A 16,467-nucleotide genomic window follows, 5' to 3' on the forward strand; every position below is an offset into this window, starting at 1 on the left:
TTATCTGGGATTGTTTTCTGATTTGCGTGTTGCCAAGTTCGGTGGCTGTTCTTCAGCCTAAGACACGTAGGAGCACTGAGGCCTGGCGGGCTTGCTCTTTTGCAGAGGATCCTTGGTATGTTGTGGAGAGCTGTCCCCTGGGTCCCCAGGCCCCCTTGCATTTTTTCCCTTATTGCAGTAATGGGCTGTGTGGGCATAGTTCTTTTGTGGCCCAACCAAACAGGCCACGTGGAGCTGTCATGGAAAGTCCGAGACATTTCCCCCTTAGAGTAAACGAACTGCTCTGACCAGCACTGACAGAAGTGCAGAGAGCTTCTGACACTTGCTTCTTCAGATAAAATTCATACCAGCTTTTTAAAGAAGAGACTGGGCATGGGGCTGGGTGGGGTGGGGTGATGGTTAGATTGTGTCTCTGTCCAGGGATGAATGGCGGGGGCTACCAGCCAAGGCCAAGTTCTCTGTCTGTTCCCCTGGGAGATGAGTGCAGAAGGGCCCCTTGTTCTTGCTGCCTCTGGCATCAGAGCTCTTGGTGCTGACTTCCGGGGGCATTGAGAGCAGAGGGGGTCCAGGCACTGCTGATATCTAGCTAGCAAGCACAGGCTCTCCCTCTTCCCTCTCCACTGAGCCCAGAAGCTTCAGGCGGCTCTGAAGAACAAGCAGGGACCAGCAGAGAGGGCGAGAGCTGCAGATCAGCCTTGGCCATTCACCAGCTCGCTTGCTCCCTGCTTCTTCGCAGGTCCTTCCTAGAGGCTCCACCCAGCCTTGGAGGGGGATGGGACAGATTTGGGTTGTATGAACCACTCTGTCTGGAGCTCAGCCTGATGGGACTGCTCACGGCTCAGCTGCTGTTGGAAAACAGAGCGTTGAGTCACATCCTAGACAACCCCTGACGGGTGTGCAGTAGCCAGGGCTTGTGCAATGTCTTGTTTAAATAGCTAAACACCCCAACTTCTGTTTGGGAGGTCTGACTAGTTTGAACAACTTGTCGGTGGGCTCACCAAGAATGTGGGTGTGTGAGGCAGAGGAAGAGAGGTGTGCTGGGGCCGGCAGGGGGTCATCTTCATTTCATTAGTGTTTCAAAAGAAATATCTCACACACCATTTCCAGCTTCCAGTACTCTGGTTCATTTACGATTCATAGAATTTGTCAAGTGTGATCAGATCCTGGCTCTTTCTGTGCAATGACATGTTTTCTAGGTCGTTCTACTTCAAGACAGGGAACTAGTTTAGCAAGAAAGGGCCAGGGGCCTGCTGCGGGAAGGCAGCCTGTGGGAAGTTTGTGGAAAAGGGACGCCCACCCCGAGCCCGATGGGCACCACGTGGGTTGGGTGACCAGGTAGACAAGTAAACCTGGTAACCGGGGGAACCTCGTGCTCCCCATTGAGGCTGAGTCCTGGGCCCCGAGCAGAGTGGGGTCTGGGCGCTCGGCTCCAGCCGAGGGGAGAGTGTGGGCTGTGTCCCCAGCCCTGGACGCCTCCCCCTGGCTGCAGCAGTGCCTCGCGGCGCCCTGACCCGGGAACATGGCTCCCACGGTTCACTTTCTCCCTACACGGAGCTGCCGTGGAGCCCCTGCCCAGTCGGGAGTGGTGGCAGCTTGTGTTGGTTGAGCCCTGCTCTTGTTCTTGTGGTCTGTGTGTGTCCATTTTGAGGGTGTACTTTAGAGAGACCAGGTCTTTTTAAAATTAACACCAAAATTACACAGCTCGGGGAAATGGCTTCTTTCAGAGTATCTGCTTTCTCTGGTCACGCTGCCCTGGGTCAGAACATCTTTTGAGTTCCTTCTTTAGAATTGCTTTAGAGCCAGCTCATAGTCCATGCTGAGGTCACTCTGCTCTTTTATTATACTGTGCTCTTGGCTCAAAATAGATTATCCACCTTCTTCCCGGGACTTAGCTCCAACTATTAACTCTTCCCAGAAACCAGCTGTCCCCTCAGGATGGATGGTATTGAGGGAAGCGGACATGCCACAGTTTGTGGCCGTCATGAGACGCTGTCACCCCTGGCCCCTGCTGGGTGCCTGATGGGCTGTGAGCACTTTCACATTTCACGTAATCAGCAGAGCGGTTCGGTTTCTCGAGTGCTTACCCAGCTCCGTCTCTGTTCCAGGCACTGCAGGTGCTAGAGATGTAAAGGTGGGGGCTCCCAGGGTTCTCCAGGAGCAGCCCTGGAGACAGACTCCGGGGACAGAGCAAGGGGCCCCTGGTGCACTGACGTGGGAGGCGCTAGGCCAGCATTCGAGCAGGTCCCTCCCACAGGGAGTGGGTGCCTCTTACAGGTGGGAAGTCAAGGCCCGGGGGTGCCTCGCTCTCTCACTGGTGACCAGGCCTCTGGTTGCAGAGCTCGTGCTTCTAGAAGGCTGCAGCCAGCTCACCGCCCCCCTTGATGCTGTTTCCCAGGTGTCATGAGCAGCAGCAGTGTTGGGATGACTGGCTTGAAGGGAACACTGTTGACTCATAAGTATGTGTGTTCAAGGGTGTGTCCTTTTAATAATAATTTTACCACTTGATGGCTCTTGTCTTCCGGCTGGGAATGGCTTTAGCTCTGAGACCCCAGGAAGGGCTTCCCGGGCGCAGCTGATCCTCACTTTGAAATTAGATGAGGAGTCCTGCTGTGCCTTCTTCCAGAAGCGTGGAGCTGTTTCAACCTGAGCACAGAGGTGGGGGAGCCCTGGCTGGCTTATCCCTGCTGTAAATGAAGTGAGCAAGAATCTTCTTTCAGACTCCTGTCCCCTGCATTGGGTTGGTGCTGCAAAGCCCGTGGAGTTGGGTCACTGGGTCTCCCAAGGAGGACCGGGCAGGCTTGTGACTGCTTCCGTGGGGGCCCGGGAGGCCTGGGGGTGCTCAGTCTGGCTCTCTCATCATCTCACTGCACAGTCCCGGCTTTCAAAGGGAAAACCCTCTGTGTCCTCAGATTGACCTTCAGAAGATGCCCCTGGGGAAGCTGAGCAAAAGGCAGATCCAGGCTGCCTATTCCATCCTCAGTGAGGTCCAGCAGGTAAGCGAGGGGCCTGCCTCTCCTCTTGGGGGGGTGGCAGTTCATGTACTCAAGGTTAATGAAATAGATGTACTGATTCAGGATGATTTAGATATTTTTCAGTTCAGCAAGTGTGACAAGTGCCTGCCACTTGTAAAAAGATGGTCACAATACTAATGAATTAATGATGTTTTCCATTACCAGGTATACAGTAAACTCCCTATAAACTTGTTGAAGAATTTGGTTCTCTTCCCTCATTTTGTGTGTCCTTAAGAGAGGTTGAGTTTATTTTGCAGTTACTAGGAAATCATCGAATTGAAAGTTAAATGTTGTGTTGCTTTCATTCATGTTCATTCAGCATCACCTTGCTGAGCATCTCCCCAGGTCCCCCAGACCCGGAGCCTTCACGCTGTGCCCTGGAGAGGCAGGAAGGTTCCGCTTGTGTTTTGCAGGTGGCATGTAGGCTTGGACTGTGAATGAAGAAGAGCGTGCAGGAAGCTGAAGTGGGCCAGGGGAGGGGGACTCTGCCTGGTGCTGGAGAGAAGGCCCTGAAGTGCAGAAACTAAATCTCGTTACAACTGGTCCTGAGCAGGGACCTCTTTCCTTGTTACCCTCTGCCTGAGACCTGAAAGGCTTTCCTCAGCCCAAGCTCTTTCTCGTTCCAGAATTTCTAGGTAGAAGGGCTGCTCATCACACTGAGCAAACTATAAGCTGCTCACTGTGACCTGGAGAAGCCGATGTCACAGTGAGCAGCAGACTCGGGACTTTGCACCTGCAGGGTGCCAACTCATTGCCCTTTACTGTCCCACAGTCACCTAGGAAGTCTGCAAAGTATGCAGTGATTGGTGATCCAGCTCCTCCATCTCTGTACATTTATTGAGCACCTTCTGCACGTGGAGAGGAAAGCCTTTCTGTGTCTGGCCACTTGGACCTCCAGGAGCAATAAAAACAAATTCCCTGACTTAAAGATAAAGTTCCTTGGCCAAAGGAACCTGACTGAATTTTATAGCAATGAGGTTTTTTCCCCCCCTTTAACATTTTATTATGAAAAGTTTCCAGATATACAAAAAGTTAAGAGAATTTTACAGCAACAGCCATGAGCCCACCACTGAAATGCTGTAGTTATTAACATTTTGCAGAGTGGTGGGGGCTTTAAACAGCTCTTGGTATGAATGCAGTTTTATATGGGGAGCCTGGTGTGTGCTGAGCCACGCAGTTTGAGGATAGGATCCTCGGCTGTCCAGTTGCATGACTCTCTCAGAAGGGGGTTTCCTGGCCTGGGCGTGCACCGGGCTGCCTTGGGACTCCACTGCAGTGCTCGGCTCCTAGAGGGAAAGGCCCTGTCCAAGTGCTGGGGGCTCAGAGTGCTGCTTCAGTCTGTTCCCTCTGTCCCTTCCCCTAAAGGCAGTGTCCCAGGGCAGCAGCGACTCCCAGATCCTGGATCTCTCAAATCGCTTCTACACCCTGATCCCCCACGACTTCGGAATGAAGAAGCCTCCGCTCCTGAACAATGCGGACAGTGTGCAGGTAGCACAGGGGAGGCGGGGAGCCCCAGGTCCCGGGCTGGTGCAGGGATGGATGTTGCTCCCTTTCAGCCGCTCCCCATTTCATGATCCCTGAGGGCAGTGGCCAGTGCTGGCAGGGCCATCTCTGGGCCCTCATTTTGAAGTGGGGTGTCTACTCATATGGGGAGCCTGACCATGGGCAGAATAGTCAGTTTCTCCTGCCCTTGTTGTACTGCATCAGTGTGGGGAAAGGAGCCATATGAGAGGGGAGCATCTTTCTCTCTGCTTCATAAGGGAGCCGGGGATAGGTCCCCACCTGTCACCAGTGTATTCCAGAAGAGAGACAGTTCTTACCACAGCCATGTGGCTTCTGCCTCTTCTCCTCCAGGGACCAGGCTCCCCTTAGTGTTCTGTAAATCCCTAGAAATGTTTAGATGATGGACTTTCCCTGAGCAGCTGGGAGGGGCCCACTCACTGTCTGTGTTGAAAGTTATCTCCACGTCAGTTGTCTCTGCCAGAACTGGGTGAGGCTTCCTCTCACCTTGTGCTTAGCTCAGGATTTTTCTTTTGTTCCTCCAGGCCAAGGTGGAAATGCTGGACAACTTGCTGGACATTGAGGTGGCCTACAGCCTGCTCAGGGGTGGTTCTGATGACAGCAGCAAGGACCCCATCGATGTCAACTATGAGAAGCTCAAAACTGACATTAAGGTAACAGGGTCCACCCTTTCTGAAGCACCCTGACCTTTCATCCCAAGAGCAGAGATCCCCAAAGTTGAATGTACATCGGGATCTCCTGGAGAGCTTTATTAAAACAGATTGCTGGAGTCCAAGGATCAGTCGTCCTAACAAGTTCCCAGGTATTGCTGCTTGTGGTGCTATGAGAACCCCAGAGCGTTTCACTTGTAAAGAAGCACCTTGTTCACAAGGCAGGCTTCCAAGCCAGGGGCTCAGCTTAGCAGAGACCTATTTTTGAGAGGGTTTTAAAGTTTCGTTTTTCCTCTTAATCTAGAGAGGGTCTCTGTATTTGGAGATTCTTGTGACATGAATTCTAGCAGGTCTGTCACTGTATCCTGCTTCAGACGTGGAAATGCCTGAAAGCAGCTGTAATAAAAATACGATGCCTGGGTTCATGTTTTCTGGAGTCAAAGTGGCTGTGTTGGTGCACACAGTCTTTGAACTTGGGTGTGTTGGAGGCTTGGGCACAAATCACCTTGCCTTGGCCACCTGGAGGAGGAGTTTCTTCCTCGGCTCCCAGCTTGCGCTGGCCTTGATCTGGTCTCATATCTCCAGTGTGCCTTACTTCCTCAGTCTCTGTGTCCTTCCCTGCAGTGTAAGGGGTTCAAGCGCACTCCAGTCTTTTGAGCCTGGTGTGGTATGTTTATATCACTAAAAAAAAGCCTTTGCTCCTTGCTTAGGACAAAGTGTAGATCTGTGGTGTACACAGGGGAGGACACCAGATGGTGTGGTTCTTTGTGAAGGGGTTGTTATTCTCTCCATTTATGATTCTGAAGCTTTTTAATTAAGAGTCAATGAGGAAGAACAGAATTCCTGAATTCTCTGAACTTTGGGTAAGAATATGAAAGCATAAGAGAACACACATAGCTTTTCCCATAATCTACTCATATTTATTTAGCATAGATTACATTATTTGACAGTTATATGATGGGCATATATTCTGAGCCACAATGTGCATGGCCCTGAGAATTCAGAAGAGATGGAGCATTTGTCCCCTTCATCAAAACCCCTGTACTCTGTCACATCCTTGCTGCTTTTGATTGCAAGTCTTGACTGTGGGGTGTCTCCTGGTTCTGGTGTTTTAACTCGCAGTGAGCTGGACAGTACCTGGGGGGCAGCTCCTTGTTCTGGAGGTTCCTGTTTCCCCTACAGTGAGCCCTGTGTTTCTAGCTTTCCTGATACCTCAGAGCATAGGGTTTTAAGACAGAAGGGTCGCCGAGATCATCCAAATAGATGATGAAGAGGCCATTGCTGGGGGAGGTGGGACTGCTGGCCCAGCACCTGCCCTGGAACACGGGGCTGGCTCTGTCCCACCTGGGCCTCCACAAGGGCCATGTGTTACCTGTGCATCACTGAGCCTGTGCTTGTTCTTCCTGCCTCCAGGTGGCTCTCCTGGGGACTCCTTTGCTCTAATTTCCAGACGCCTTTCTTCTAGGTGGTGGACAAAGATTCCGAAGAAGCAGAGACCATCAGGAAGTATGTTAAGAACACTCATGCGACCACACACAATGCGTACGACTTGGAAGTCATTGATGTAAGACTCTCTTCTCCCTCCGCGCCCTTTAGGTCCTTCCAGCTCTTCCCTGCTCATTCCTCCAGTCTGGCCCGGGGTAGGAAAAGCAGTTTACTTTGCCTTGAATAGCCAGAGGAAGTGACTCAGTTGTCTGTAGAACAGAAAAATGTGCAATCTTATGGTTTTGGGGTGGCCTCTTATTCTGTTTTAAAGGACATTTCCTACCATAAGACCTAGTGTGGCATCAGAGCTATTATCAGAGTTCCAGAATCAAATGCCTCAGGGGTGCACCTGTTACACGTAGTATTAATTTTAACAACTGGTCTCTGCTCGGTGGAACCTGGACTAACATGTTGCTCCATCCCAGCCTGATTGAAACATCTCACATAGGACAAAAGGCCTTACATGTTCCAGCTCTGCAGACAACTGGTCATTCCTCCTGCATCTAGTCAGATCTTTCAGTTAACCCGAGTAACAGGTGGCTCCATCCCTCTCTCTCTTCTTTATTTAATGCTCTGGCCAGATCTTTAAGATAGAGCGTGAAGGGGAGACCCAGCGTTACAAGCCGTTTAAGCAGCTGCACAACCGAAGGTTGCTGTGGCACGGGTCCAGGACCACCAACTTTGCTGGGATCCTGTCCCAGGGTCTCCGGATAGCCCCGCCTGAAGCGCCTGTGGTACGTGCCTGGCCTGGGGAGGTGTGTTTTGGGGGTGGGGGGGTGGCCAGTACCTGTCCCTGCAGCTGTCTCCAGAGAGCTTTGTGGATCCTTGAGTGAGAAGTGTGCATGCCCCAGTGAATAAGCGGCCTTGTTTAAAGATGTAGGTATTGGCTCATCTGTGGCTGATGAGGCCGGTGTTGCCAAACGTCCCTCTCCTGACCCTCACTGTTGAGAGTGTGGCTGCACCTTATCGAGCATGGTTTCTGGAATAAAGGAAGTAATCAGATATGTTGACTGGCAAAGAGCAGGCCAGGCTGCATTCAGACCTGCCCCTCCCAGCTCCACGTCTGCCTCAATGACAAGTAGAGCCAGACCCAGACATGGGATTGTTGTGTCACCTGCTGGATTATAGACGTGACCAGCTGGACAGGAACTTAGCTGTGGTCTTCCAGGCCCCTCATTTTGTGATTGTAAAAACTAGAAGGCAAAGAGGCTTGACAACCGGACTCACCAGTGCTGTGACTTGTGACTTGGGCAAACTCCCTAACCTCTCTGAACCTCGTTTTCACTTACGAAAAGGAATAAAAATAAGACACATTTATTGGGTGTCCATATGGGCTAGGCCCTGGTATGAAAAACTGTTATTTACTCATATAATTTTCACAGCAGCCCCATGGGGTTACTTTCCCCCCGTTCCAAGAAGAACATGTGAGGTCCACGGAGGCTGAGTAACTTCCTGCAGCCCCTGGGTATCTGGCAGATCTGGGATCTGAACCACCTGCGCCTGAGTGCAGGCCTCAGTGACCCCTGCGGGGGGGGCGCTGTGAGACGTGGGAGAGGGGTGTCGCACCTCTTAGCTTTGTTGCCTGGCTCATAGTGGTGCTGCTAACGTCCCATTAGAAGGTTTTCAGCTGTCCTTTTTCCATCCCTCCAGACCGGCTACATGTTTGGTAAAGGGATCTATTTCGCTGACATGGTCTCCAAGAGTGCCAACTACTGCCACACATCCCAGGGAGACCCAATAGGCCTCATTCTGTTGGGAGAAGTTGCCCTTGGAAACATGTGAGTAACCCTGGCTTTGGGGCTGGTGGTAATTGATGGAGGTGGGTGCTGTGAGCTACAGGGAAGAGAGCTTCCTTTGGCTGGGAGGTGATTCTAGAAATTCCCCACCACAATTAAGAGGACTCACCAGTTAGGCAGTGGGTATCAGACACCAATTCAAGTTAAGTGAACAAGGAAGTATAGGAATGCCTCACAAAGCCCAAGGACGGGAGTATAACCAGGCCTCAGGAACTGGCCGTGTACATTCTTTCTGTGGACCAGGAAGCAGAGAGAGTGATTTGCACAAAGAATGGTCACCTCCTAGCCCCTTTCCACCAGCTGCTGTTTAGATTTTCTGTCTGAGGCCAACTCAAATTGAACTGCAGTTTTAATCCCGGTTACAAATTCCCTGCAGAGAAGATCTGATTGGTCCACCTTGGATTGGTTGTCCACCTTGGTCCTATCAGCTATAACCCAAAGAGCAGGGTAATGTAATACCTGGGATCATGAACTAGACAGAAACCTCCTGAGTGGCCCCATAGCAGTGATCATTGGCACAAGCTGTTAAAAAAAGGACTGCACCTTCAGTTTCTAGAGCCAGAGCGGGAGGAAGCTCCTAGCAATGAAGGTGGACCGGGTTCTGTGCATGTTTGCCTAAGCATCTCTTGTGACCTTGCTCTGATAATCAGTGTTGATTTGAGAGCCTGGGGACTTCAGAGGCTCTTCTGAAACTGTCTTCTCTTAAATAGGTATGAACTGAAGCACGCTTCACATATCAGCAAGTTACCCAAGGGCAAGCACAGTGTCAAAGGTAATGTGTTTCAGAAGCTGCTGCTATAGCCCCAGGCACCATGACCAGCACAGGGAGAGAACTTTCTTTCCCCCGAAGCCCCATTCCTATGGCTGGCTTTTGGAGTTTGACTCTCTGTGGCTGTAGCTGGTGTCACAAATGCCATAGAAGAGTCTTGGCTCATGCTTCACTAACTGGATGCATTGGCTTTGGGTTTTAACCTGACTTAGCTACAGCATTGAGGGACCTCTAGTGGCACAGTGGTACCTCGGGCTTCTTGGGTTGCTGAAGCTCATAACATGACTTAGGGTCTCCTGCTGCCCAGCTGAAGTGGCTGCTTTAGAGTTCTCAATAGAAAGCAGGAGATGGGAAGAACTACTATGCTTATGAAGATCAGTTAAGGATAATACCCTGGTATACTTGATACATACCTACAGTTTTAATGTCTTGAAGAAGGATACAGTATGGGATTTGTATGTCTTTTTTTTTTTCATTCTTTTTTTTTATTGAAGTATAGTTGATTTACAATATTGTATTAGCTTCAGGTGTACAGAAAAGTAATTCAGTTATATATATATTTCAGATTTTTTTCATTATAGATTTTTACAAGATATTGAGTATAGTTCTCTGCTATTCAGTAAATCCTTGTTGTTTGTCCATTTTGTATATAGTAGTGTGTATCTGTTAATCCCATACTCCTAATTTATCCCCCTCTCCTTTCACCTTTGCTAACTATAAGTTTATTTTCTGTCCTGAGTCTGTTTCTGTTTTGCAAATATATCCATTTGCATTATTTTTAGAGCCCACATGTAAGTGATATATAATATTTATCTTTGATTTACTTAGTGTGCTAATCTGTAGATCCATCCATGCTTCTGCAAATGGCATTGTTTCATTCCTTTTTTGTGGCTAAGTAGTATTAGTAATATTCCGTTGTATGTATGCAACATCTTCTTTGTCCAGTCATCTCTTGATGGACACTTAGGGTGCTTTCACGTTTTGGCTATTGTAAATAGTGCCTCTATGAACACTGGGGTGCGTGTATCTTTTTTTTTTAACTTTTTAAATTTTTTCTTTAATTGAAATATAGTTGATTTACAATGTTGTGTTAGTTTCTGGTGTACAGCATAGTGATTTAGTTACACATACATATATGTGTGTGTATTCTTTTTCATATTCTTTCATTATAGGCTATTGCAAGGTATTGACTGTGCTATATAGTAGGACCTTGTTTATTTTATGTATAGTAGTTGGTGTCTGTAAATTCCCAGCTCCCAATTTATCCCTCCCCGCCCCCTCTCCCTCCTGATAACCATACGTTTGTTTTCTATGTCTGTGAGTCTGTTTCTGTTTTGTAAATACATTCATTAGTTTTTTTTTGGTTTTTTTTTTTTTTTTTAGATTCTACATATAAGAGATATCATACGGTATTTTTCTCTTTCTGGCTTACTTCACTTAGTGTGACAATCTCCTCCCTGGAGCATTTTCAACATCTGTTCTCACAAATCAGATCACTTCTGCCTTCTGTTTTGTAGGTTTAGGCAAAACTACCCCTGACCCTTCAGCTAGTATTACTATGGATGGTGTAGACGTTCCCCTTGGGACCGGGATTCCATCTGGTGTGAGCGACACCTGTCTACTGTATAACGAGTATCCTTTTACAAGTGTGCTGTGTGAACCCAGAGGAATATTCCGGAGCTGTAGAGGCACTTATGTGCAGCCAGTTAACCTGGGCCCTGCTAACTGAAAACCATCCTGTGGTGTGTCTCGTGGTGAAGAGTTCCCCTCAGTGGTCTCTCGTTGTTCGGGGTGAGGGGCCTGAACCCCCACCTGTGTGGGTTTGCAGGGTGTGGCCAGGGGCCGGCTTGGGGGTGGCAAGTGCTCTCTCCATCATGGAACTGTTTGTTCCTTGACATGCTTCCCCTCCAGGTACATTGTCTACGATATTGCTCAAGTCAATCTGAAGTATCTGCTGAAGCTGAAGTTCAACTTCAAGACTTCCCTGTGGTGAGCTGTGAGGTGCGGCTGAGTCGCAGCCCAGTGACTGGTGTGAATTCGCCTGATGGGCTTCACCCTGACCGACCAGGCAGAGACCTCAGCTAGGTTGCCAAGGGATAGTACCTTCACTAAATCTCCTTAGAAAGGATTTTATATGAACACTTGGTCACATGTTTAATGATTTTCCCAGCTTTTCTGATCCCTTTTTGTGTTGGTCAGGGCAGGGGAGGGGGGTTGTTTTGAGGGTTTTTTTTCTGCCAGCCATAACCTTGGTAGATACAACTGACAGTAGAGGAAAAGTTGGGGAGGGTTTTTGTGTGTGTGTGTGTGTGTGTGTGTGTGAGTCTAGACTAGTCCAGTGAAAGAATCAAGCCACGTTAGAACGTCTGCCTTACTGGTTACCCCAGGGAAGGAAAAAATAATCTTCCATCCTTACTTCTAAGTGTTCATCTTTAGTTTTGGAAGAAATGTTAAAGCATTTATTTTGAGGTAAAAATAAAAACTAATTTCATACTATTTAAATTTTCTTTCTTATTCTGCATTTATTGTCACCCTTTTTAGCTTTTTGGGGTTTTTTTTTTTTTTTTTTTTTTTTTTGGTGAAGAACATTAACAGTTTCTCATACTTAGAAACAAAAAGCGATTTCCTTATCTAGAGACACTTGAATGTGGAAGCTCTCAGAATATGTAGTATAGTAGTTTTGAGTTGCATTTGAAATTCTCAACTTTCCGATGAGCAATTTTGTCTTCGAAATTAAAACTATATCACCAATATACCCAAGGGCTAATAGTAATTCTGAATTAAAACCGGCTTCTGTATTTGTGTGTTTTGTGTTTGGTCTCATTCTGACTACAGATCTGGTTAATCTTCACGGTGCACAGAACCTGTAGGGTGTAGGGACTACCCGTATCTGTGAAACCCAAGAATATGCCAGGCAACAGACAGCAGCACCCAGTAGGGATGCTTGGTCTGAGTGACAGAAAACCAAGCAGAGGAGGGCAGTCCTCCTTTTCTTCAGTTTACCAGATACTTTTTGGTGATAAAACATGTCAGCATGTTCTGTCCTGTGGGGTATTATTTCATATATATTGTATTGCCTCATACTACTACTGTGTATTTGAGAATGATGCTTATTAAATATTTACATTTAGGTTCCCTGAAAGCCAGGGTGGTATCTTACGACACCCTTGACCTTTTACAGGAGAAGGGGAAGTGTGAGCCGAAAGGTAGAGTCACAGGCAAGAGAGGGCAGCAGAGTGAGCCGCTGTCTCAAACCCAGAAGTTTCTGTTTTGGTGTGGAAAACAGAAGACAGACATTCAAGACAGGAAAGAAGAAAAACATGTTCTCTCTGAGTTGAGCTACATTTAAGTGATTATAACGGGTGCAGTTTCTGAACGGTGGTTGTGTCCCTTAGTAGCCATGTCTGGGACTTCCTGCAGTCAGCAAACTTGGAGGGCCATACAAACCCAAGTTAGAATTCGGATACGGAAACACTGACAAATCGATTTGCTAACAGAGTCCTTGTGTCTTTTCATTGTCTTTAACTTTTGATGAAAATCCTTAGCACCATGGACTTGAGGTCCCCTCTCCTGATTAACCAGCCATTCAGCAAGGCTCTCAGGCTCTCTACACACTGAATATTTTGTATTCTTAGCCTTTTTTTTTTTATCAGCACAGAGAAAGGCAATTACCCTCACAGGACCTGATTAAACAGTATTTTTAGGCTGGAGTGATTGCTTAATGGGTTCTCTGTAATCAAAGCTGATTTCTTTCTTAAAGAGAGATTCACATTCCTGTTTCCATATTTTCCTTGTAAAAGAGGGAACTTTTGTTTCAATATTCATATTTTGGTTTTCTTTATTTACAAAAATCAGAGTAGCAGCTAAAATGAATGCATTTGAATTTAAAAAATTTTAAGACGGCAGCAACGGCCTTCTGCAGAAGCACAGGGTCCGAGATGAGAAGAGGTGTTGCCCTCGGCCTCTCCGGGGCCGCTCTGCCTGGAAATGCCCTTGGACAGGTGTCCGCCCGCCGGGCCACTCAGCCCCCGTGTCTGACCGCACTGTTCCTTCCGCGCGCGGCGTGGCGCATGCACACGCTTTTAAGCCTTCCGAGCGGAAGCAGCGCTCATTACTCCGACGTGTCAGCGGGGGTTCTGCGTTGGCGCTTCGCTTGCTGCACGTCGTTGAGTGTTGCCCTCCCTTGGAGGTGGGGAACGGCTCCTCCGACAGCCAGAGCGCTTTTGTGAAGCTGCTGCCGCGACGTGACTGGAACTCTGTTGGGTTGGATTGAACACGCTGTGCCTTGAGGCAGCCCCCGAGTGAAACCTAGCGGCGGCCTGGCCCAAGGTACGTGCGTAGTGCGAACTCTGTTCAGTGTGCACATTGAAAGCCCTCGAGGTGCCTTGTCCTCTGACCTTCTCCAGACACCTCGTGTCTTCCCACCAGGGAGATTGAGTGTCAGGAATGGGTTGTCGCCGACCTATTGGGCTGGTTTGATTACACCCCTCGTCCCCCAGCTGCTTTAAGGATTTCACAGTTCCAAAGTGGCATGACTTCCTTCCCCTTCCATTCTGTGTTCCCCAACTTTGGGGTGGTTTTATTAAGGAATTGATGTTTCTACCACTTCAGACCAGGCCCTTTATATAATCACTCACTGGGGACTGAGCTGGTTCTGTGAGGTCTGGTGCAGGAATGAATGGCCTCCCACCGCCCCCTCGCTCCTGCACTTAACCTCTGCATGGAAGATCAGACAGCAGCCTCTGTTGGCCCATTTTTCTGGCTTCAGAGAGCAGTGCCAGTTTTCTCATTTCCTAGTCCCTGAAGTAGGTAATCTAGGTTATAAACAGATACGTTTTTGGAGACTCATTTTGAAAAGTAAAAAGAAAATGTGGCCTGTAAACATGTTCCTCTTTGGTGACTTGGCCTCAGGTAGGAGACTGCCAACCAGTGGACAGTGCGGGTGATGGGGACCCCAGAACGTCAGCCCTGCCCCAGCACCATGCTGTTCTGAGAAGCCTGGCTGCTTATCCAGGGACTCAGCTCACAGCAAAGGTGGTGCAGCCATGGGCTCAGACCCATGAACTGACTGGTTTTGCCTCACACTCCTTCACCCAGTGGCCTGATTGAAGGTGAAATTGGCTCCTAACCGTATGGCTGTGAGACAGCACCCTGAGGGGATGGGGTTCCAGCTTATAGGACCTTTATATGCTTTAAATCAGAGACCAGCCTATGGTCTGGGAACCCGGGTGGACTGAGAGTAGCTCCTCGCTGTTACCACATCTGACATCCACTCACAGAATTTTTACTTTGAGCTCTGCTGATTTGGAGATGGAAGGCCCTGAGGGAGAGATACTTCCCCTAGGGGCCCCAACAACAGTTCCACTGAATTGGGAGATGAGGCTGCCACGTGGCTGTTTGGGGCTCCTTAAAGGCCACTGTCCCCACAAACAGAGAAAGGGATTATTCTACTGGCTTGAGTGACTGATTACCAGGTGGGAAATAGGGATGCTGGACCATGGAGGTGGGAGGACAGTGTCTGCAACCCAGGTGATTCTCAGGAGCACCTCTTAGCACCACCATCCACCGATGAAGGTTAGTGGAGGTCAGCAGCTCACCACAGTGGTGGGGCTCTGGAGGACTCAAACCCTCAGAAACGAAGGTATGGACACTTCACCAGATTGAAAACTGATCAGTTAAACTTCTGGATGAGGGCAGAAATAATAGGAAGTGGATAGTGGAAGGTTACAGGTCACAACTATGGTTTTATGGCCAAATATGGAAACAGAAGCAACCAGTTAGGGGGTTGTAGACAACTGGCCTAACTGGCCTGAGTCTGGGATTTGAGGTGCTGGTTTAGAATGGCTATAAATATAAAACTGGACTCTTGTTTATGGAGTGTCTATAAATGTCTTATCTAGGTGGCATTTGTACCCCCAAGTTCCTCACCCTGTACATAGTTCAATGGATTGTCAACTCTGAGGAATACTGTTGCCCTCCTCTGGAGAACCAGTGATGGGCTCAGCTTGGGGGAAGCAGGGTTGAGGGGCCCAAGGGAGAGAACCCCTGGGTTCCCAGGGTCATCTGAGCTCTTTCAACAGGGCTCTTTCTCTTGACTGCGAAAAGATGAATCCAGCCATTCTGAATCCCTGAAATCTCTTGGTGCTACCTCTGAGCTGTTTTGAGAATGTGTGCTAATCCCTGTAAAGTACTCAGTGTTGTTCCTGACCTTGATATGCCCTCAATAAATCTCAGCCGTTATTGCTGAAATCCCAGAGAATGCTTTTGCTGGGGTGTAAGTCCAAGCAGGAAACTCCAGGTGAAAAAAAAAGAGAAACCAGGGACCAGGACAAAGAAACAATCCTGTGCCCATAGGGAGCTGGTGACACTGGCCTCCTCTCTCCGGGGGCCTTCATCCTCCCGTCCCTCTCTGTCACCCACCTTAACTGAAGGGACCAGACTCTCCAACAGTGTTCCCCCCCAGACCCAGCCCCACTTCCAACCAGGCCTGCTGGGGCTCAGAATAACCCAGCTGCTGTCTCAGCAGATGGCCAGGCTAATTTTAGCCATGTGGTACTCACCCAGGGACCAGGCTGGGGTTTTTAGATTTGAATAAGCCAGTGTGCAACTTTGGTTTGGAGCCAGTAACAAAGCATTAAGTTGTGATCTGTGTGTCTGCCTGGCACTTTACAGGCATTCCAGAAATATAATTTTTAAAGGATTTTGTTTCTTTCAACCAATATGAGCCCAAACTATAGAGCCAGCAGGCAGTCGAGCCTGCGAGGGGCTGGGGACGAGCCAGGAGACTGTGCTGATGGATAGCGGTGAGAAGCAGATGGTGACACCCTGCTCCCCCTGCTGACAGGCAGGTGGCCTGGCCTCAGTATCCTGGGAACACTTGCCCCTTGTTGTTTTCTTTGTCAAAATGAAAGAAAAAAGCTTTACCTTCCCAGTTCATCTCTTGAACCACTTCTGGTTGATAGGCTGCATTTTGATGCCGTAGAAGGACGGTAATGCAGAAGGAATGAAGCACAGATGCAAACAGGAACCTACTTTGCTTTATGACAACGCAGCATGAAGTAGCAGACATGGAAACTGAGTCTCAGAGAGGCAAGAGTGTCTTGAGTTCCCGTTGGAATTGAGCAGGTTGAGAACCTGTATTTTCCAGCATGACGTTTCTTACGCATCATCCCCCGTATATGAAGACTACCTTTCATACAATTCCCTCAGGAAGTTAAGAGACAGTGCAGTGTGGC

At 48.7% G+C, this 16,467-nt stretch overlaps 1 protein-coding gene across 1 annotated transcript in view; it reads left to right on the top strand.

Moving 5' to 3' along the window:
• The window catches only part of PARP1 (poly(ADP-ribose) polymerase 1), a 40,828-nt gene extending 29,094 nt beyond the window's left edge, over nt 1–11,734 (top strand). The window contains exons 15-23 of the mRNA XM_031438461.2: nt 2,910–2,993; nt 4,377–4,499; nt 5,057–5,185; nt 6,648–6,746; nt 7,249–7,401; nt 8,318–8,445; nt 9,174–9,235; nt 10,750–10,864; nt 11,144–11,734. Coding sequence (XP_031294321.1) covers nt 2,910–2,993; nt 4,377–4,499; nt 5,057–5,185; nt 6,648–6,746; nt 7,249–7,401; nt 8,318–8,445; nt 9,174–9,235; nt 10,750–10,864; nt 11,144–11,225 — 975 coding nt within the window. The 3' untranslated portion in view covers nt 11,226–11,734. The remainder of the gene's footprint in view (nt 1–2,909; nt 2,994–4,376; nt 4,500–5,056; nt 5,186–6,647; nt 6,747–7,248; nt 7,402–8,317; nt 8,446–9,173; nt 9,236–10,749; nt 10,865–11,143) is intronic.
• The last annotated feature ends 4,733 nt before the right edge of the window (nt 11,735–16,467 follow it).

Source organism: Camelus dromedarius, chromosome 21, assembly GCF_036321535.1.
Source record: "Camelus dromedarius isolate mCamDro1 chromosome 21, mCamDro1.pat, whole genome shotgun sequence".
In the NCBI taxonomy this organism is placed as follows: Eukaryota; Metazoa; Chordata; class Mammalia; order Artiodactyla; family Camelidae; genus Camelus; species Camelus dromedarius.